General features: G+C 48.8%; 1 protein-coding gene across 12 annotated transcripts in view; it reads left to right on the top strand.

Annotated features, from left to right (window-relative positions):
• PIK3R5 (phosphoinositide-3-kinase regulatory subunit 5) overlaps positions 1-22,726 on the top strand; it is a 66,317-nt gene that overhangs the window by 31,744 nt on the left and 11,847 nt on the right. For 4 of the 12 annotated variants that reach the window (XM_027567692.2, XM_027567687.2, XM_027567688.2 and 1 more), the window contains 4 exons: positions 11,152-11,267; positions 14,607-14,707; positions 16,968-17,036; positions 17,787-17,925. In XM_027567692.2, the coding sequence (XP_027423493.2) occupies positions 11,165-11,267; positions 14,607-14,707; positions 16,968-17,036; positions 17,787-17,925 (412 nt within the window). In that variant the 5' untranslated portion in view covers positions 11,152-11,164. Of the gene's footprint in view, positions 1-8,898; positions 9,058-10,713; positions 10,842-11,151; positions 11,268-14,606; positions 14,708-16,852; positions 17,037-17,786; positions 17,926-22,726 lie in introns of those variants that run through there. The other 8 variants (XM_027567681.2, XM_027567682.2, XM_027567686.2 and 5 more) reach the window with 5 other exon arrangements.

Here is a 22,726-nt window from a genome sequence, read left to right as displayed (position 1 = left end):
TGGAAGGATGGAGAGCAGAGCGGGGTGCTGAGTGGTTTTCACTCCGGGAGGGAAGGGATAACAGATGAGACCAGCCTGTGCCGAATCTGTTCCAATGGTAAGGCATCTGGACGTCAGAATGCTCCATACAATCTTCTTTGCCTGAAACTACAAAATAGTCACTGTCTTACAAACTGGAAATGATCCTGCCGAGAGTGAGCAGCCTGTAATGAATGCAACTCATCACAACAACCGCCATCTTTGGCCACATCCAGAAAAATCAGAAAGCTGCCTGTGTATGTGTAATTGGACTTCCTTGAGTTTTGACATTTACATTTATCGGTCGCTTTGTTACCGTGCAAGCATTTGCTGGCAAACAAGACAGGCTCTGCATTTGAAAGGCGGCAGGATTAAAACAGCCTCCGGAGCCTGGGAGTTTATACCTTGGTAAATTCCTGTAGTCTTTCTCTTGTTCCCCATCTTGGCAAAAATTTCAGTTTGCCCGTCTTAAGGTCCCCTTTATTGCACAGGGATGCTAAGTTGCTAGCACATGCCAGGAAAGGCCATTCATCATTTGCCAGCGAGAGAGCCCTCTATGCCTCACTCTTTTCATCTGAACAATGGGGACAAGAACGTGTCTGCCTCCTATGAATTAATTCGTAGAAAGAACCTAAACAGTGCCTGGCACATAGTAAGCCCTCAGTTAGCATTAGCTGCTATTATTATAATCATTATAGGCGAAGGCAGCGTGAGGCATCCTGTTTCCTTCCAGATGATTCCCTGGGTAGAAGGCAGTCAGACAGAACTGGGTTCACATGGCTCAAATATTCCTGCCTGTGCTACTTGCTAGTTGTGCGACCTTGGGAAAGTCATATAGCCACCGGGACATTCCTCATCCTCGTGTGTTCAGAGTTTTACAAGGTTGCTCAGAAGGAACGAGATCGTGGGCTTCGAGCCCTAATAAGCGGTCTCTGGCATAGAGTCGCACGCACATTGTTGGGCATCTTTCTCCTTCCCTTCCCTCATCTTATTTCCTCTTGGTCCTGACCACAGCGTTGGTCTTCCCGAGCAGCCCGGCGCCCTTTCCTTGGTAAAGAAGGGCGTGAGCAAAAGTGAGAAGTAAGCGAGGCTTGTATCTCTGTTTCCTTGGCAGCTCTCCCTTTTTGTGCCCGTCTGACCACCCTGCTCCCTTCCTGCTCCCCACACCCCCTCCAACCATCACTGCTTACCCTTTCCCGTTTCCTCCCTTCTGTTTCTCTGGAGTCCTTCTGATGTCCACCGTCCACTGTCGCCGCTGTCTTGGACGCATCTGTTAGCTAAATGTCCCTCCACAAATCTTGCATCTTGAAGAGTAAGCTAGGCCAGTGGAGATGAGCCATCCTAACCCATGGAAAATGAATCACTGGCAATGAGAATTCAGGTCATTTGTGTGCAGGATGTCTTCGCTGGAAGCCTCAAATTATAACACAGAGGCGCAACCACATACTCAGCCCTCTGAGTGTCTAGAAAACAGCAGGGATGATTTCCTGTGAACATGGCACAGGAAAGAATGTGGGCTTTGAGAGCCCGGCCAACTTTGGATGTGCTTCCAGCTTGGATCATAGGAACTGTGACCGCAAGAACTTGGGCAAATACATGGCTGACTCTCCCCGAGCTGCAGGGATTGTGGATGACAATGATTATGTCATGGGGTGATTATTATGGTCATTAAAGTAGGCAATCCAGTGAAAGTGCCCCCCCCCATGGTGTCTGACACAGAACAGCCACTTGGAATAGCCAGCCAGTCCAGTCTGTCTGCCTGCCCGCCCTCTTTCCTTCCTTCCTGTTCTCTAGGCTAAAACTTACAGAGAATTGACATTCCTGTGTAATTTTGCAAAGGTGTCAATTAATTATTTCTTTATTCCTTTTTTAAAATTGTGGTAGAATATGCGTGACGTGAAATTTACCATTTTGGGGATGCCTGGGTGGCTCAGTAGGTTAAGCGTCTGCCTTCTGCTCAGGTCATGATCTCGGGGTCCTGGGATCGAGTCCCACATGGGGCTCCCTGCTCAGCGGGGAGCCTGCTTCTCCCTCTGCCTCTGCTTCTCCCCCGCTTGTGCTCTTTCTCTCTCTGTCAAATAAATAAATAAAAATCTTAAAATAAATAAAATTTACCATCTTCATGTTGGTAAGTGTATGGTTCAGTGGTGCGAAGCACATTCACGTCGTTGTGTAAAACTAAAATTCTGCACCTGTGTCCCCTCCCCCAGCCCCGACAACCACCATTCAGCTCTGTCTCTATGAATCTCATTACTCTGGGTGCCTCATATACGGGGAATTGTACAGTATTTTTCTCTTCGTGACTGGCTTATTTCACTCAGCACAGTGTCCTCAAGGTTCCTCCATGTTGGAGCATGTGACAGGGTTTCCCTTCCTTTTTAAGGCTGAAGAATATCCCATTTTGGTAGACACCATATTTTATGTATCCATTCACCTGTCCGGGGACACTGGGGTTTCTCCTACTGTTTGGCTATTGTGAATAATGATGCCATGAACACGGATGTAGAGGATCTATTCCAAGTCCCCGCTTTCAGTTCTTTTGGATATACACTCAGAAGTGGAGTTACTGGATCATATGGTAATTCTATTTTTAATTTTTGGGGAAATCGCCAGCACCCTTTCACATCCCCACCAGTAGTGCACGAGGGTTCCCATTTCTCCTCATCCTCACTAACACTTCTTCTTGTTTTGTTTTGTTTATAATAGCCATTGTCATGGGTGCGAAGTGGTATCTCATTGTGGTTTTGGGTGAAGATTTTTTTATTTGTTGATTTGAGAGAGGGAGAGAGAGTGCGCACGAGCGGGGGAGGGGTGGCGGGGCAGAGGGAGAGGGAGAAGCAGACACCCCCACACCCCACACCCCCCAGCTGAGCAGGGAGCCTGACAGACGTGAGGCTCGATCCCAGGACCCTGAGATCATGACCTGAGCCGAAGGCAGATGCTTAAACGCTCAACCAACTGAACCACCCAGGCGCTCCTTACATTGTGGTTTTGATTTGCATTTCCCTATTGATGAGTGATGTTGAGCATCTTCTCATGTAGCTCTTGGCCATCTGGGTGTCTTCTTTGGAGCAATGTTTATTCAAGTCCCTTGTCCATTTTTTTAATTGTTTTTTGTTGTTGTTGCTGTTCTTGAGTTGTAGGAATTCTTTATATATTCTGGATATTGACTCCTCATCAGATACATGGCTTGCAAATATTTTCTCCCATTCTGTAGGTTACCTTTGCCCTCTCTTGACTGTGGTGGGCAGAGTTTTAGATTTTGATGTAAGTCCACTTTATCTGTTTTTATTTTGTTGCCTGTGCTTTTGGTGTCATTTCCAAGAAACCATTGACAAATCCAGTGTGAGGGAGTCTTTCTCTTATGTTTTCTTCTGAGAATTGTATCACTGAAACTCTTTACATTGAGGCTCTGATCCATTTTGAATTAATTCTTTGATACTGAATATTTCTGTCTCATAATAGCATATGTATTTCCATTTATTTGCCTTCTTTTGTGTCCCTCCAAACGTTTTATTTCATCAAAATTTTGCCTATTTTTAAAGCTTATTTTCTCTTATTATTTTTTTCTTGCTGTTATAGGCAGGGTCTTTTTTTTCCAATGCAACTTCTGTTTTTTATTCATATAATGGAACAATAATTAATTTCTGTCTTGTACCAAATTTCCATATTTGTACCAAACCACCTTACCTAATTCTCTTTGTGGTAGCCATGTCTTTGGTTGATTATTTTGGGTTTCAATATAAACATTTTGAAGGTGAAAAAACTTTGAGTTATGCCAGCTCTTTAATCGGCAAAGGTAGAACTCATCGTGAGCCTCAATGAAGGAAATGACATGTGACATATAAACTCTCAGAAACTACCTCACCCACACACTCATTGTGAAGCTACTCGAAATGCTCCAGCTGAGCAAGACATGAATCAAAATAAAGAACTCATAACTAGGGATGGCGTAGTTTAAAAACAAAGAAACAAACAAACAAAAAAACCAGCAAGCAATGAAGTAAATCAGTCTTAAAGCTGCTGCCTCTGCCCGGACCAAACACTGCCATTTTCACAGTTATTACGTTTACTGTGAATGTCAACAAGAATTATTGAAAGAATTGTGATGTAGTGTAAAAGTAGTTAATACAATCCGGTCCAGATCTGTATTTTAACAGAAAATGTAATTTTACAACATTGCAATTAAGAGAAGGGCTAAAATCACAGGTTCAGAAACAATTTTTTAAAAAATATAGAAATTCTGGGCGCCTGGGTGGCTTAGATGGTTAAGCGTCTGCCCTTGGCTCAGGTCATGATCCCAGGGTCCTGGGATCGAGTGCTGCATCAGGCTTCCTGCTCCTTGGGAGCCTGCTTCTCCCTCTGCCTCTCTCTCTCTCTCTCTGTCTCTCATGAATAAATAAATAAAATCTTTAAAAATAAATAAATAAATTACTAGACTTTCAATAAAAAGTAAATTATAAATATATATAGAAATTCTCCGGGGCGCCTGGGTGGCTCCGTCGTTAAGCATCTGCCTTCGGCTCAGGTCGTGATCCCAGGGTCCTGGGATCGAGTCCTGCATCGGGCTCCCTGCTCAGCAGGAAGCCTGCTTCTTCCTCTCCTTCTGCTGTCCGCCCCCCCCCCCCCCGCTTGTGCTCTCTCTCTCGCTGTGTCTCTCTCTGTCAAATAAATAAAATAAAATAAATTATATAGTAATTCTAGATCCCGATCTTGGCTAGGAAAATTTTGAATCTGGATTAAAATGAATGATGTTGTCAGAAAACCTAAATTCACAAAGTTGACACGTGAAGAAGTTGAATACTTACACGATAACTTCAAAAGAAATTTAGAAACGGAGTCTAGAAATAACCTTGAGGAAAAGAGCCGAGGTCTTACTGATGGACAGCAGAGGTTGACTCCCACCAAAGCAAGAGGGTGCCATGACTCCCCTGGTCCTAGGCTCGGAGTCTAGTGATAGATTTGCCACTTTCTAATCTGAGCAAGGCCCTTCCCTGCTCAGAGCCCTCATTTTCTTATCTGTAGAATGGGAAAGTTGCACTAGCTGGCCTCCAGGATGCTTTCCTAGTCAAATATAGTCTAGTACTTGTATGTCTTTGAATAATAGAAAACATTCCTTTTCAAGCCTGACTGCAGCAGAATCATCCAGGGAGCGTTATATTTCTTGGCCCAGTCTCAAAGCTATCTGGAAGTGGGCCATAGAATTGCTTATGCGAAGAAACCACGCTGATAGCTAATAGATAGCCTTTACTGAATGCTTATTACATGCCAGACACTTTTTAAAAACATTTTTCATTAATTTACATTCTGGTTTCTCCTCAGATGGTATAAGTGTTTCTCCTTTTACTAAACATTTTCCATCAACTCATTGTGTGCAACCTTGATCCCTAGTAGACCCCAAGAACACACCTGGCATGCCCTGTCCTTTTAGGTGATGGTCTCAAATGCAAACCAGGCTTCGACTTTTTATGGTAACATTTGGTCGTAGGTGTCATCAGTGTGCTCCAAAATATACTAATTACTGACTTCTAGATTGCCATCAAAATGAAAACACAGTTTAACTATTCTCACAGAGGGCCCCCAGAGACCCTCCAAGAGCCCCAGAGATTCTCCACCGTAGTTGAGGAACGTTGGGTTGGGGGGAGGCAGCTAGCCCTGCATTGGCCCTACCCACCGGTAACTAGGAAATGTGACCACACGTGAAGTGGGAACTTGACACCGGGTCATGAAGGACAGCAGGGCATCGAATAACTACCTGGAAATATGTTCAAGGGATATGTAAGGCTATGGAAAGGGCTTTAGAACTATGGAGGCCGTCCACCCAGCTTCCCCCCATGTTAACAACTCACGCGACTTGGTACAGTTACCCAAACCACGAAATGATCGCTGGTCAATACCGCTCACAAAATTGTAGACCTCGTTAGGATTGTAGCCATTTTCCCCCCATGGACGTCTCCTTTTAGTTCCAGGATCCCACGTTGTGTCTCCTCAATGTCCTCCAATTGCGGCAGTTCCTCAGTCTTAGCTTTTATGACCTTGACATTTTGGTGAGGACTGGGCAGTCCTGTTATAGCATGCTTTCTCGTGATTCAGTCGTGGTTATGCATTTTTTTGGGGGGGTAAGAATCCCGCAGAAGTGACATTAGGTCCCTCTCCGTGCTTCAGGGGAGATAGGATCTTGAAATATCTTATTCCTGGTAATATTACCTGGGATCATGAGGTTAAGGTGGTGGTGGGTTTCTCCACTGTGAGATTATTATTTTTCACTTGTAATCAATTAATTTCTTAGAGGAAATACCGTGAGACTATGCCACTATCCTGTCCGCTCTCAGAATTTCATCCAGAGATTTTAACATCCATACTGAGGACGGTTATTACTGTGGTGTTTGCCTAATGGTGATTTTTGTATTTTTCTCATTCTGGCCACATTTATTAATTGGTGTTCTGTCATAAAGAAGATCTGTTCCTTCTTCATTTATTCTTTTCTTCAACTGTTTATGACATAAGTGTAGACTCATGGGTATTTATTTCATTCTACAAATTATGATCCAACACTTTCATTATTTATTTTGTCATTAAAATTGTCCTGGCTTTGGCCACTGGAAGCTCCCTCAAGCTGGCTCCCATATCCTCTGCCACTGCCATCCCTTTTCAAGGAATGACTTATTTTCTGGCACTATAAGATGTTCCAGGTTCATCTTCAATATTTCCTGCCCTGGTCTTGGAATCGGCCATTTCTCTAAGGAGCCCTGGTTCCTTTGAGTGGAGAATGGTATTTAGAAACCAAGACCTGGGCACTAGGTGTGCTCATTGCTACTGGGATGTCATTTCCTGGCTCTCTCAGCAGAGCTAGAAAATATATGTATGCATTTTAATGCAAGCAGACACACATCTTTTTCACTTCTGTATGCATCTCTGTGTAAATACATTAAAAAAAAAAACACGAGTTCATGCTGATTTCTCCAACTCCAGTCCAATAGAGTTGGTTCATTCTAGATTTCCCATGTTCCTTATTTGTAACGTCTTTCTCCAACAGTGAGAAGCTGGCTCCCATTACCTGTATTTACTTATTTTCTTAGTCATAGCACACGCGTAAAGAAGTCTCTGGATTTTAAACACACGTCCCTATGGCAAACAGGTTTAATAATTAGAAAACAATGTTTCTATGTAGTTCTTTTTGTCTTTAGCCTTACAGTATCCACTCAAAATACCATTTTCCAAAGTTCCTCGGTTTAATTCTTTCATCCCCTGTCCCTTCAGTGCGGTTATGTTACTCATTTATAATGAAGTTGGGTTCCCTTGTTTTGTTTGGATTTTTGTTCCCCTGCCCCCCCCTGCAATCCCAGTTGACTTGAGTTATTCTAATGTGGGGTATGTAAAGATCTTGCTTTGGTTCTAAGAGTCAAAGGGATACCCTAAAAATAGCCCCAAAGAAGTGGGGCCTTTCTTCCTCCGCATCTCATTCTCCTCTCTTTTTCACCCCTTTCTTACCCCAGTATCTTTAGTTTCGGTTGTATCCTTCCTGCTTTGATGGTGAGAAACTTTAAAATTAGGTCGCAGGAGGGATTCTGCCTTGAACAGTCACATGGAGAAGAGCGGGGGCCAGAGAAGGGAGGTCAAACCGCAGGGGACCATAGGCAGGGGCAGAGGGAGGAGTAATGCAGGGCCGACCCAGGCGGGATCAGTGCAGTGCCTTGGGGCCTCTGTGATTCCCACCTGTGGAACTGAGGCTTCACAGCATGGGCCTGGACTATCCCAGAACAGCAGGGAAGCTGTGCGGGTGCCAGCCAGAGCCTGGAGGCACATGCTTCTCCCCCATGAGAGGTAGGCCCTCTACGCCTGCCATTCCACAGTGTTTGAGAAGTCCTCCGAGAAAGAAGCGCCATGTGGGGGCTGCCCCAGGACAGTCGGACCCGGGCAGACCTTCGACTAGTCCCGCACGTTTGGGAAGATGACCCTGTCTTGCATTATGTGGTCAGGTCAACATGTGAAGAGGAGGTCTCCCTCTGTGCCCTCTGCAGTCACTGCCTGCCCCACCCCCCCACCCCCCAGCTCCAGGCCTCCCTGTTCTGCTCAGGGTCCCCAGTAAGGACTCACCCCTACTGGCTCGGAAGAGGAACTTGGAGAAGGGGGCAAGCCCGGCTGTTGAATGTTTCCACACAGCCCCACCGGTGGGTGAGGGGCATTCCCATTCCAGGCAGCAGCTGGGATTTCACAATAGAGACTCCTCTTAGAAGGTGCTTAGGGAAGCCGGGCCTTGCCTGCCAAGTGTTTGAGAAAAAGGCATCGTCCTTGGGGAGGGAGGGAGTGCCACCTTCTCCCCTCTTCATCTCCGCCCCAAAGCCACTAGGGTTCTGCTGACAAGTCACAAGAAACAGCTGATGACTGACTCATCAAACGGAAATGAGGGTGCCAAAGGACCAGGTGTTGAGCCAGGGGGCGCTGGGTTAACCCCCAGGGCAGCTCAGCTGAGCATCCCCCTGGCTGGGCTCCCACCTGCCTTGGCTCCCAGGGCCCAGTGCCTTGGGCAAGTCCAGCCTCTCAGAGCAGCTTGGGGCAAACTCAGGATGCCCGGGGGCCGGGCGGGGGGGGGGGGCGGGGGGCTGGCACACCAGGAACTGTGCCCCGTGCCCTTGGGGATACCTGGCCCGTCCGCGGAGAAGGTCTTGATTGTCTTCAGTGAACCGCGGGGGCCACTGAGGCCAGGAGATGGGAGTGTCAGGGGCCTGGGGAAGGGAAGGAGTGTGGGCCAGCAGGCGTTGGGGTGCCGGGAAGGCTGCTCACAGAAGCCCCAGGACACTGTGTCCTGACCCCCTAAGGATAGGGGTGCAACAGAGGCAGTGTTGGCTGAAAACGTTCATTTGCATTTTGTGTTCACAGTGGGACGCAACAGGGCAGGGTGACTCATCCCTGCCTCGTGACACAACCCACTTGTCCCTTGCAGCAAGGACTGGGCGGAGGGAACTTCAAAGCCAGTCGGTGTGGTTCAGCCCTTGCTCCAGGCTAGAGATCGCCCAGTTCAGCAAGTAGTGCGCTTCTGTGAGTCCTGATTCCCTCCCTGGAGGGTGGGCAGCTAGTGTAGACCGACATGGGGGGCTCAAGATCCCTAGCAGCTGGGAAGGTAGGTCTTTTAAAGTAAGATCATGTTACAGCTAATTGAGTCTCCATTTGGGGGGGTAAGAACACAAATTGGTTTTCTTTTTCTTCTGGTAACTGGCATCTTGACTGTACTGAGAGCGCCCTGTAGTGGCCAGGACCAGACTCCCTGGGTTCCTCTCCTGGCTTTGCCACCTCTTCGCTGTGTGGCCTTGGGCAAGTCGTCTAGCTTCTCTGTGCCACAGATGACCCATCTCTCCATCCGACTCCCCAAAGGTGACCCACCCATCAGCCTCCTACTGCTAACTTCCCCTCCTCCGCCCCCCACCAGCCCTCCAGGGCCAAGTATCAGCAAAACAGCTGCGGTCCAGCTTCTGTGGCTAGTTCTCACCTGCCCCCCTCCCTACAATGAAGGACTGTGAAATGAAGGACTTGAGGCAGGGCTGGGTGGGCAACATCTGAGCTCCCTCCAAGAAGCCACCCTGGGGCTCACGGGAAGAAATCAGCCTGTGGGGCAGAGGATCCGTTGATGCCATCTGGGCCAGCCATCCATGCCCCAAAGTCATCCTTTTGAAGGTGCCTGAGCTTCAAGCTCCTGCAACGGATCCTGGTAGCCCTGAGTCTGGGTAGGACTAAGCTGGAGAGAGTCTTGTATTGGGGCTCCACTGGAGGCAGAAGGCTGAGGCCTCATCACAAGGGCCCGTTCCCAGGATGCACACCCATGGCAGGCGAGGCGGGGACCGGAAAGCTTGGAATCTGCCCCGTCTGGCTCAGTGGCATCGGACTCATTGCCTGGGCTACCCGTGGAGGAGTCCACAGACAAAAGGCCCAAAGGTGTACCGGGAAAGTTGCCCTGGAAGGGCCCGGGGACATCTCTGGGCTGCCGGATGCTGCTCATGGAAACACCCAGCATGCACGGGCCTGAATCCCCAGTGAGAGGTTTTTCTGAGTTCAGTCTGCCACCTCAACAGCCGGGAGGTGGGGGACCTGGCCTTCTGTTCCAGTGTCTCAGTCCTGGGCGGGCTCGTCCCTGCACCCAGACTTTTGCACGTGCTGTCTCTTCTTTCTGGAGTGTTCTTCCCCTCACTTCGTCCAGCTTCCAGGTCCCTTTGGGGAGGCTTCCTGACAACCTAGTGTGGGCTCCCCATTTAGCCTGCCCCCAGCACCATCTGTCTTCACAGCATCACCTTCTGTGACGACTTCTTTCTTGGTCTATTGAACTGTTCAGTGTTAATGTCTGACGCCAAGAAGCATGGCCCAGCAGGGACATCACTGAGGTGGGAGACCGCTGGACAGCTCACAGAGAGCTGATGTTTCCTCGGGCATGTGGTTCCTCCCGGGCTAGGGAAGTAGGAGGATTTGCCTACGTGGGCCCCCCGCAAGCCGAGGGTGCCAGTCATGCAGCTGGGTCCCTGTTTGGATTTTGCAGTTTTGCATGTCGTTTGCATGGCTCAGCTCTGAGCTCCGTGCTTCTGCTTGTGGTTTCCTGGTTTGTCCCCAGCTCCACAGAGTTGGACCACTGCTTCCTTGGCTCCTCTCCAGGGCCTGGCCTGACGGGCCAGCGACAGGGTCTGCCTGGAAGGGGTGAATGCGGGAAAGTGGGAGAGTGCCAAAGCCTGTGGCAGGATGGCTTTCGTGTCTCGAGAACACTCTGGGCCCATCCACTGTGGCATTCTTCCCGGCGGTCCTCCAGGGTCGGCACCTTGTTAAGCCCGTTTTACAGAAAAGTAAACTGAGATTCTGCAGCCTTCTCCCTGCCTGTCCCCGGGGCCTGGGGGGAACACAGAAAACACTTGCCACTGCCCCCGTCTACCTCGCAGCGTCCCGCCCTGACCCTCACTGCCTGCATCGCTGTGCCGTTGGGCCGCAGTGACTGTGAGCTCCCCACCTTCATGCTGTGCTCTGGGCAACAGAGCTACGGCAGGGCTGACCGAGCTGGGCTGCGGGCACCCATGGACTCTGCTGTCCGCTCTGCTAGGCCATTTGCTCCCCCTAGCCTGGGGCTCTCCCGGCTGACTGGTGTCTTTCCCCTTGCAGGCGATGACTCAGGATGCAGCCAGGGGCCACGACGTGCACGGAGGACCGCATCCAGCATGCCCTGGAGCGCTGCCTACACGGGCTCAGCCTCAGCCGCTGCTCCACCTCCTGGTCAGGTAGGTCTGGGGGGGCAGGGGTGGGGCTGGTGGGGCCCAAGAAAGCCCCGGGGGCTACAGTGAGCACTGGAGTGCCTACAGAAGCCCACAGGTTCTGGTTCCAGGCCCGTGTGTGGGACCTCCCATGGGCCGGTGCTCGGCGCAGCACCTGATGGCGGGTGGCCCGTCAGAATGTGGCAGTCTGTCTGTCCTCCCCTGACATCTTCTTCCTCCTCCTCAGGGCTGTATCTTGCTTTCTCTGCATGTGCCAGAAGCACAGCTCCTTGAAGAGAGGTATCGGTCCTGCTTAGAAAAACCACAGCTGCTGACTCCAAAAGAACAGCTAGGAGTTTGTAGATGGCTCCCCCCAGAGTTCTGTTTAGTTGGTTTCTGGTTCCTTCCAGAGCCCCATCTCCTTTTTCCCTGCAGGACAAGGGAGAATCTCAGCCGAGCTTCAGGGAGTGGGAAGCTTCCTTGTTTCCCAGGACTGAGAAACGGGCTTATCTGCAGGCTGGGGCAATTGCATCTCTGAAGACTGGTGCCTACTTGTAATAATTTCTCATGCTTCTGAGATTGTTCGCATCCCATATCTCACTTGCCTCTCTAACTATCCCATGAGATAGGTAGCCACTGCTCCTTCAACTTACCTGGTTCCTTCCCTGGTTCCTCCTACCTCAGGACCTTTGCACTTGCTGCCTGGAACTCTTCCCTCAGAACAGCATGTAGCTGGCTCCTTCTCATCCAGGTCTCAGCCCAAGTGTCACCTCCTCTGATTGACTTTCCTTGGTCTTTGGGATTACACAGATCTAGATTAAAACTGCCTCTCACTGGCTGCTATCACCTCACACAAGTCACTTAACCTCCCAGGAACCCCACCTGCCTCGGCCATAAAGTGAGAGTAGCGACAACAGGAGCCACTTCCTGAAGGGAAGATGGGAGACTCAGTGGGGCAGAGCGTATGCAAGAGCCTAGCACCTTATCGGCACACAGTAGGTGCTCAGTAAATGGTAGTTTGCTTCCTGCCTAGGGTTTGACGGAGCCTAAGCGTATAGAATGGAGTCGGAGGGGGGTGCATCATTAAGTAAAAGAAGACAAAAATGTCTGACTTTGGCCAATTTTACAAAACCCCGTATCCACATGAAAATACTGTTAGGGTCTCCCCGACCTTGGAAGGAGCCGGTGCACCTGAAGGCGCGCGGAGCTCAAGTTCCATGAAACTCACGGCTGGTTCCCTTCCCGCCTTGCCCCTACTGCTCTGACCTCCAGTACGTGCAAGCGCACACACGCACACGGGCCCCCATGACCACCCCTTTAATTTCTAGGGGTTTGCCCTTGCTGACTGCGGGGAAACAGAGACCGACACAGTAAGGAAGTCTGGGGAAGTTACAGAATGACCAAGTGCCCACTCTGGCTTTCAAAAGATAAAGGGATGTAGCTTACCCCCTCCCTGCGCTCCCGTGCCAGGCAGTCCTGGGAAGCCCCACGGGCCGGGAGAGACTTGCTCTTGCTTCCGGGAGGGGGGAGGGGGAAGGAGGGAGGGGGGATGGGCGTTAGCCGAGGCTCTTCTCCTTTCAGCACTTTCTGCCTCTGCCCTCCTTCCCTGCACCTTGCAGGTTCTAGCACCCCTGTGGGAAACCGGGGGCAGGGGAGGCTGTGGAAGAACCGTAGCTTCCCGGCCCATCTCTGTGTCTCTTGCAGGACTAAGACACTTGTTTCGATGAGGCATGACAGAGATGACTGTTTTTTATTTTTAAATTTTTTTATTGTTATGTTAATCACCATACATTACATCATTAGTTTTTGATGCAGTGTTCCATGATTCATTGTTTGTGTATAACACCCAGTGCTCCACGCAGAACGTGCCCTCCTCAATACCCATCACCAGGCTAACCCATCCCCCCACGCCCCTCCCCTCTAGAACCCTCAGTTTGTTTTTCAGAGTCCATCGTCTCTCATGGTTCGTCTCCCCCTCCGATTTCCCCCCTTCATTCTTCCCCTCCTGCTATCTTCTTCTTTTTCTTTTTTCTTAAAATATGTTGCGTTATTTGTTTCAGAAGTACAGAACTGTGATTCAACAGTCTTGTACACAGCGCTCACCGTAGCACATACCCTCCCCAATGTCTATCACCCAGCCACCCCATCCCTCCCACCCCCAACCACTCCAGCAACCCTCAGTTTATTCCTGAGATTAAGAATTCCTCATATCAGTGAGGTCATATGATACATGTCTTTCTCTGATTGACTTATTTCACTCAGCATAACACCCTCCAGTTCCATCCACGTCATTGCAAATGGCAAGATCTCATTCCTTTTGATGGCTGCATAATATTCCATTGTGTATATATACCACCTCTTCTTTATCCATTCATCTGTCGATGGACATCTTGGCTCTTTCCACAGTTTGGCTATTGTGGACATTGCTGCTATAAACATTGGGGTGCACGTACCCCTTCGGGTCCCTACATTTGTATCTTTGTGGTAAATACTCAGTAGTGCAATTGCTGGATCGTAGGGTAGCTCTAATTTCAACTGTTTGAGGAACCTCCATACTGTTTTCCAGAGTGGTTGCACCAGCTTGCATTCCCACCAACAGTGTAGGAGGGTTCCCCTTTCTCCACATCCCCGCCAACATCTGTCGTTCCCTGACTTGTTAATTTTAGCCATTCTGACGGGTGTGAGGTGGTATCTCATGGAGGTTTTGATTTGGATTTCCCTGATGCTGAGCGATGTTGAGCACTTTTTCATGTGTCTGTTGGCCATTTGGATGTCTTCTTTGGAAAAATGTCTGTTCATGTCTTCTGCCCATTTCTTGATTGGAATATTTGTTCTTTGGGTGTTGAGTTTGATAAGTTCTTTATAGATTTTGGATACTAGCCCTTTATCTGATCTGTCATTTGCAAATATTTTCTCCCATTCTGTCAGTTGTCTTTTGGTTTTATGGACTGTTTCTTTTGCTGTGCAAAAGCTTTTTATCTTGATGAAATCCCAATAGTTCATTTTTGCCCTGGCTTCCCGTGCCTTTGGTGATGTTTCTTGGAAGAAGTTGCTGCGGCTGAGGTCGAAGAGGTTGCTGCCTGTGTTCTCCTTTAGGATTTTGATGGACTCCTGTCTCACGTTAAGTCTTTCAACCATTTGGAGTCTGTTTTTGTGTGTGGTGTAAGGAAATGGTCCAGTTTCATTCTTCTGCATGTGGCTGTCCAATTTTCCCAACACCATTTGTGGAAGAGACATGACAGAGATGACTGTGGATCCAGAGTTTTCTCAGACTCGTACTTTAGCAAGGAGCACCCCCGTGCAGTCCCCCCGGGGATTCCCGCTGCTCTCCAAACCTGAGCTGAACTCGCCTCTCTGCCTTTCCAGCTGGCCTGTGTCTCAACTGCTGGAGCCTACAGGAGCTGGTCAGCAGGGACCCGGGCCACTTCCTCATCCTCCTGGAGCAGATCCTGCAGAAAACCCGAGAGGTGAGCGCCAGCCAGGGACCGAAGACGCAAGGGAAAGGTCCCCATGGAGTGTTGGTTCTGGGGTGCTTGGCCCGGCGTGGGGCTTGGCAAAGGCACTGGGAACCCCTGACTTTTCTGTTCCAGCAGTGCTTGTGGATTGAAGGTTTCTGACTAGAAAGGAAGGAGGAAGCTCTCCCGAATCCCTTTCCTTGAAAAGATCCATAAAAGTAGACACAGAAGAGAAAAGTGATTAAACTGAGACCTAACAGCAGGTCCATAGTAAATAGGCTTTTATGACAAAGAAGAGGGGTGTGTTTGAGGCTCAGCTGGGCTGGCCTTCCAGAACAGCTGGGAATCCCTACAGAGGATGCTGGCTCTTGTTTAAAGAATTCTTAAGTGGTTTTTTTTTTTTTCCCCTTTCTTTCTTTTTTTAAATACATGACTGAGTTGGAAGACATGTGACTGTCTCAGCTGTCCCTGGAAAGTCTTGTTTTATCAAGATGCCCAAGGTCCCAGTTCTGGGGCCCACCATTTACCTGGTGCTGTTAGACCCTGATCACAAGCAGACCAATTCAGAAAAGCTAAACCACTTTGGGGTATTTACTTTATAAACGCAAATATCAACTACCTTGTAACAATAGGGGAGGGTTTGTGGAAGGGATGGGGCAGCAGGTGTATTGGACACGTGGTCTGTTCAGGGTAAAGACAGGAGAATTCTCAGTTTGAGCCTGTGGAGCACAACACAGATGGTGGGGCTTTCTCTGCATCTTCAATGCCCACAAGTTCCAGAAGGGGCTGAGACCTTTAGCATGTTGACCAAAGAATTCTAAATCACGTGCATATGTAGTGTGGCGGGTGGGTCAAAGAGATGATGCACCGGAGAATACATAGACCTTGGAAAAAAATATGGAAAAAATGTTGCCTCAGTTATAATAAAACAGATGCAAATTAAAACCATATGAGACAGTCTTTGCCTAGCAAATTAGCAAAAAAATTATAACGAGCAATACAAGGAAGGGTAGAGTGAAACCCGTGCTTTTGTATGTATGGCATATTAAAATTGGCACCATCCTTCTGGAAAGCAACTTGGCAATGAGCTTCAAAGATCAGAAATATGTTTATAGTCTTTGATCCACTGATCCCACTTCTTGAACTCGAACCTAGAGAAGTAATCCAAATTATGGAAAAAGGTAATGTGCACAAGTAATGTGCATTGCAAAAAAGATTTAAAACAGGAAGATGATAATCTCAAATGTCCAAAATGAAGCTAATAATAAATGACGGAGGTCTAGCAGAGGAAATATTATGCAGGTAATAAAAAGATGGGCATTATCCAACGGCATAAACAAATTTTAATGTACAAAAAAATTGCATCAGTGAGATTTATTAAATGGTTTAGTGAAAACTGACTAAACATTTGGAAAAATTCAGAGTGCGTTTCCTAGTGCATACCATACAGCAGATGGAATTCTAAGTGGATTAAAGATTTACATTTACGAAAATGAAGCTTCAGAGAAAAGAAGAAAAAAGATATATGAATATTTACATGATGTTTGCATGCCAAAGCAAAAACTTATACGGGAAAAAAACTGAACACTTCTAATATTGGGACTTCAGGAAAAGAAATCTATAAAATTAAAAGATACGCAACAGGGGTGCCTGGGTGGCTCAGTCGGTTAATCATGTGCCTTTGGCTCAAGTCATGATCCCAACGTCCTGGGATCGGGCCCCATGTTGGGTTCCTGGCTCAGCAGGGAGCCCGCTTCTCCCTCTCCCCGCTGCTCATGCTTTCTCTTCCTCTCTCTCTCTCTCAGAGAAATTAAAAAAAAAAAAAATCTTTAAAAAAAAGATACCACAAATTTAAAAAATATATATTTATAACAGAAATAAAAAGGAACCGCATAACTAGGAGCAGGGGGAAAAGGCAGGCTTAGGGATGATGTAGCAAAACAAATTCATTTGTAATAATAATAATAATAGGTAAGAAGCATGAGGCGTAAAAATATACACACTGTGCTTTACACGTTTGCAGAGGAAAATACGTAGAGGAAAAATGGTGTCAGGAGAATCGTTGCGACATCAGCTGTGGTTGCTTCTGGAGGGGGGATATTGTGAGTGCTTTTTTTTTTTTTTTTTTTAACTTGTATTTCCCAAATTTTTGCCTAGTGATTACATTACTTTTCCCCGTAAGAAAGAAAGAAAAGAAAGGCCAGAACGAGAAAGCGCTGCTCTGTTCTGCACCTGTGATGAGCCTCATGTTCCTCTCCTGTGCTGTCCACAGGTCCAAGAGAAGGGCACCTATGACCTTCTCGCCCCCCTGGCCCTGCTCTTCTACTCCACTGTCCTCTGCGTAAGTTCCAGCACGGGCCAGCAGGGGGAGGCAGGAGGGGCCCGGGAGGGGCGGCCTCACCCCTCCAGAGACAAGCCGGGACCCTTGAAACGGGTGTCAGCCCTCTGATGGCTTCCAAGCGGCCCCCGTGAGAGACCTCCAGAACTCCATGCAGGACGCCATGCTGCCTGGCACATCGGGGTTCCCGTGGAGGGCCTGCTGTCCACGGCCTGTTCACGAGGCGTGACGCAGATCCTGCTGAGAGATTTTCGGTCCACCCCATTCTGTACCCCAGGAGTCAGTTCACCCGGTGTGAGCATCCCGTCTTCACCAGACCGGTGGCACCAAATGACCGCACATACGTGGGAGCGCATCCACTTCCAAGCATAAACCTTTGCCTCCCGTGGGGATATGTAAATACAGGTGGTTCAGGCCCTGAAGACCGTTCCCCCAAGTGAGGGGCAGCAACGGCACCATTAGGCTGACCTCCCCAGTGACAGCTTTTCAGAGAGGCGCTCTTACGTATCGAGTATTATGTGTGGTGAAAACATGGCCCTTGTGGTAGAAGGGCCCCCGGGTGCCATCTTGCCCATCCGTAACTCACTCCCAGTGGTAACTTCCGGTTCTTTCTGACCTTGTCCCGGGACAAACTGCTGCCAGGAACAGCGTGCCTTCTGTGGCACATTCCAGAAAGGAGCAGGGTCTGTTCTGGAATATCAGTGAGCTCTCTCTCACCCAGACCTCTCTGCTCGCTGCTCCCTTTCCATCCAGACGCCACACTTCCCACCCGATTCAGATCTCCTTCTCAAAGCAGCCAGAACCTACCACCGGTTCCTGACCTGGCCTGTTCCCTACTGCAGCATCTACCAGGAGCTGCTCACCTTCATTGATGCTGAACTCAAGGCCCCAGGTGAGTGTTGGTGTGGCAGGCGCGTGGGGCCTTCGTGGTGCACAAAGGATCCGATGGCTGACAGAAATGAACACAGGCGGTAACTCAAGGAGGAATTCTTAGGGGAAGCTCAGCAGCGGTTCCAGGCAAGGAGACCCCACTGCATGGTCTGTGCCTGCGATCTGGTTTGCCAAAGGGTCTCCGAGACTGCCCAGGTCAGACAAAGGGGCCCCCACAATACTGACAAGAGGCCCTTGCTTGTCCTCTTGGCTTCAGGAGCAAATGGGGAAATGCATATGTGGATCGATTCAGTTCTGGTCAGGGGAGTGACCGGGGCTAGGAATGGACAGGTTGATGGGCGCCATGACAGGGGTGGACAAGGGCCTGGGGCCAAGTTGTCACACGTGGGGTCTGGAAAGGAGGAATTCTTGAAAAATTGCAAGTGCTCTAATAAATACGAAAAGGAGGGCCCAGCAAACTGTTCTAGAGCAAGAGAAAACCTAAGTAGGTAAGATTTACTGCAGGGTGGCCTGAGAGAGTAATTCATCAATGTCAGCAGCTCAAAGGAATAATGTCACATAAACATCCTGATAGATGCCCTTAACACATTTGATAAAATTCAACATCCATTCCTAATATTCAAAACCCTTCTAATATATGGATACTATTAAAACGTGGAAGTATTCTTAACAGCCCACCGTGAAATGCTAGAGGCATTTCCATTTAAGTCAGTAACCTTCCTCTTTGTGCTTATAGGTATTTAGCCTAGGCAAAAAGACAAAAATAAAGAATATTTCTTCTTCCAGAGAAGATAACATTTTAATTATTTTTTAAAGATTTTATTTATTTATTTAACAGAGAGAGACACAGCGCGAGAGAGAACACAAGCAGGGGGAGTGGGAGAGGGAGAAGCAGGCTTCCCCGCGGAGCAGGGAGCCCGATGCGGGGCTCGATCCCAGGACCCTGGGATCACGACCCGAGCCGAAGGCAGGCGCTTAACGACTGAGCCACCCAGGCGCCCCGAGAAGATAACATTTTAATTATGCAGAGATCAAACAATTGCTTATCTGTCAAGACTAAGAGAATCACCCAAAGAACTGACAGAGCTAGTAAACAGGTAGCTAATGGCATTAACCAGTAAGGGAACCTAGTGACGGCGGGGGGGGGGGGGGGGGAACCATCTATAATAGCAACTAAACATATAAAAGAAGTAAGATATTTGAATTACCTACATAGAGAAACAAATTTAAGGATAAATAATTTAAGAGATGTGTTGTCAGATTGAATCAATATTGTAGTAACAGCAGGTGTTATAGAAATAAATACAACTGTGATAAAAAAAATACCAACCATATCTTTTTAAATTTACCAAAATAAAGTCTGTCTGAAAGAATAAATGCTCTCCAGTAGCATTTACTTATGCATTTATCATGTATGTATTGATGCATTCTTAACAAGAGAAGAATGGGGTACTTCCCATACTAGGTCTTTGAAGGTTGTGACTATAAGACTATAGGTATCAAAATAGTGCGCTGTTGGCATAAGAATAGATAAGTTAATGCAACAACATAGAATGGCTAGAAACAGGCTAAATATCTAAAGATTTGTTATATGACCAAGTGGCATCCTGAAACCAGTGATGAATCAAATCAGTCATTTGATAAATGGTATCAGGACCGTTGAAAGACCATTAAAACTGAGTTACAGTTCTATCTCAAAAAAAAAATTAAGAGTTCTATCTCAAACATAAAATAAATTTCAGGTAGATTAAAGGTTGAAGTGTGGCAAACGAGACCATGAATGTAATAGAAGAGAAGTAGGTTCCGTGAACCACCTAGAGGAGAGATAACAAACAGCCACCCCCTCCCCCAGGCAAAAATGATAAAAAGATAAGGCCGACAGATTTGAGAGCATACAATTTAAAGCTTTTATATAGCTATTCAATCATTAAAGATAAAGATACAGAGGTACCCAGGGCAAAAGATGGCGAGTCACTTGCTGAGTTAAGAACCAGGTCCCCAGGGCGCCTGGGTGGCTCAGTCGTTAAGCGTCTGCCTTCGGCTCCGGTCGTGATCCCAGGGTCCTGGGATCGAGCCCCACATCGGGCTCCCTGCTCTGTGGGAGGCCTGCTTCTCCCTCTCCCACTCCCCCTGCTTGTGTTCCTGCTCTCTCTGTCTCTCTCTCTGTCAAATAAATAAATAAAATCTTAAAGAAAAGAAGAATAAACGTCCCCTTAAAAAAAAAAAAAAGAAGAAGCAGGTCCCCAGAATACTATGTATATTATAAATCTCATTTTGGGTTTTTTTTTCCCCTTTTAAAAATTTATACAGGTACCAGACCCTGTTTAGTGCCCACAGCACTTGGTTCTCATCATACACATTGAACACACACAGGACCGGAGTACCAAATCTTACTCCCCAACAATTCCTAGAACCCTAGAGAGCTCAGGACTGAAGCTGTGTGTGTAAATTCCTTTGCAGGGATTCCTGACTTCCTTCCCCAGTCATCTGATTTGTCTCCTCCCAGCCAATCAGCTGAGCTGTGTCCCCCAAACAGCCGGCCTAGCTGTCTCCTCCCAGCCAATCAGTGGGTCTGTCGTCTCCCAACCAATCAGCTTATCCGTCTCCTGCCAACCAATCCGCTGATCTGCCTGCCCAACCAATCAGCCGTCCGCGGTTACAAAGGCGCAGGGTGCGGCACAGGTTGGGGTTGGCCGGCCCCAAAGCCCACCCGTCGCTGGGATCTCACCGCGTGGTAGAGACCTGGGTGCAAGAATTTAAAAAACCACGGAGGCCCTGAGGAAAAGGTGCTGGGCGAGGACAGGTGCTCAGGCACGTGATGAATAGACAGTTTGCCAGTCTAACTTTGCAAGGCGCGCTAGGTGAACCAGCCAGTTCAGGGTTAATCTCTTCCATTCCCTTCCTTCCAACTCCTCCCCCAAACCAACGGATCTGCATTGCGTCTGGGCTTCTTGCTGGTGACCAGAATTCCTTTAACAAGAAGGCGAAGCTTTTCTTCCCTTCTGTAGTGTATAGGCAGAAAGGATTCAAACTGCAGATACCTTGGCAGGGCCTTCAGTGGCTAATCAAAGATCCAAGTGACTCTTTCTTACTTTGAAATGGGTTCGGGGCGGGAGATGTAGGGCTGGGGCAAGCTGTCACCTGCACGCAGGGAGACCGCCTCCCAGTGTCAGGTAGAACCAGCGGGCTCTTCTTCGCTGAATGCACGCTATGCCTTGAGATATTGGGGGCGCGGGCAGCTGCGCAGGGACTCTGTTCTGGGCAGCCCAGTGAGCGTGGAGGGCGAGGGCCTGACCCTGGGACGTTGGGGTTCCAAGCCTGGGGGGCAAGAGCCAGGCAGAGCAACAACGGGAGCCGTTGATGGGATGAGGGTGCTTGGACTCAGAGCAGAGGACCCTGGGAAGCCCGGTCACTCGCTGCTGAGCGCCTTCCCCTCGACATTGCCCGGGGGACCTTGTGACACCTCCGATGTCCTGGTGATGGAGAAGGCCAACACCCGTGTGGAGAGACTGCCTGTGCTAGGAACTCGTCCTCTTCCAGGAAAAGCAGAACCGAAATAGGAAATCACGGACCCTCTCGCACATCAGTCATTTTCAAACAGTTAAAAAAAAAAACCCACCCTCACCCGGACGAACGAACGCATAGTGAGCCTTCGCCAAAGACGCTGAGCTCATTACCGACGGAACCCGCGAGATGGCAGAGCTGGTTTAAAGGAGGGTATGAGAGCCTGAGAGAAGTTTCTCGATAAGCCAGAGTAAGATTGCAGAATTAGATACGAAATGAGTTAATATCGTAGAGGCGGGTAACGCCATAACCTGTGGGGTGCGCTTTTCGACCGAACAAAAATCCCTTCAATCTCCTCACACCCTTCGGTTCACCTCTCACTCCGCAGAACCTCAGCCCTCGTCAGGGCCGACTGGTAAATTAAGCTAAATTACCCTTTCCTACATGATCCCAAAGTAGGCTTGTTAGAAAGGGCCGTAGCGAGCTTTTGTTACCGCACGGGCGAATGTTTTTGCCTCTTTGCAGAGTGTCCCCATTCCCGGTTCTCCCTGCTGAGGGAGGCAACGGGGTGGAGGCTGGAACGGAGGCCACGGAATGAGCCCTCGGAGGGGAAGCCGAGGTTGAATCACGTAGTGGTTACCAGTACTTGGTATGAGGCCATGGTAGGGTGGCAGACCTTTATTTCACTTATACGAGCTTTTCTTCCTCATCCGTAAAATGTTAGCATAGCAACACCTCCCTGCCGGAGCACTGTGAGGGTTAATGCTGGCCTCCATGGGTTTCGCGTCGCTGATGGATTGGGCAGTGGTAGCGAAGACACGGGTCTTGACAAGGGACCTGGGGAGGCAGGCCTTCCACCCGTGGAGCCTTAGGGAGCCAGCTGCCATAGCGACGAGCGAAACAGTTTATCCCGCTTTGATGTGGCTGGGTGGGCAGAGGAAGTGGGCAGGTTATCAAGCATTCGGGCCTCCCCCTTCTTCCTGACTCCACCCCTGTAGTGTGGCTCCCTCCGCCTCTCATCTGGGGGTGGCAGGAAGCCTCAGGTCAGTGCTGCCTGCTCCCACCCACCACAGCCCTCTCGGATTCAGCTCACATGTCTGTTGAGTATTTGCTCCAAGCCCCCACACGGCTGTGTAGACCACAATACTTGCCTGCAAAGAACAGATCCGTAATCGTGAGGGGCGACAGTGAGCATCATCCGTGAGCCACAGGACAGTTTCCAAAGCACACACTGATTGCATTCCTCCCAGACCTCGGCCCCTCTGGGCAGAGGGAAAAGCAATATTCCTCCCATTTCA

Source organism: Zalophus californianus, chromosome 16, assembly GCF_009762305.2.
Source record: "Zalophus californianus isolate mZalCal1 chromosome 16, mZalCal1.pri.v2, whole genome shotgun sequence".
Classification (NCBI taxonomy): Eukaryota; Metazoa; Chordata; class Mammalia; order Carnivora; family Otariidae; genus Zalophus; species Zalophus californianus.
Note: the sequence above shows the minus strand (reverse complement) of the source record. Positions and strands in the feature narration are given on the sequence as shown.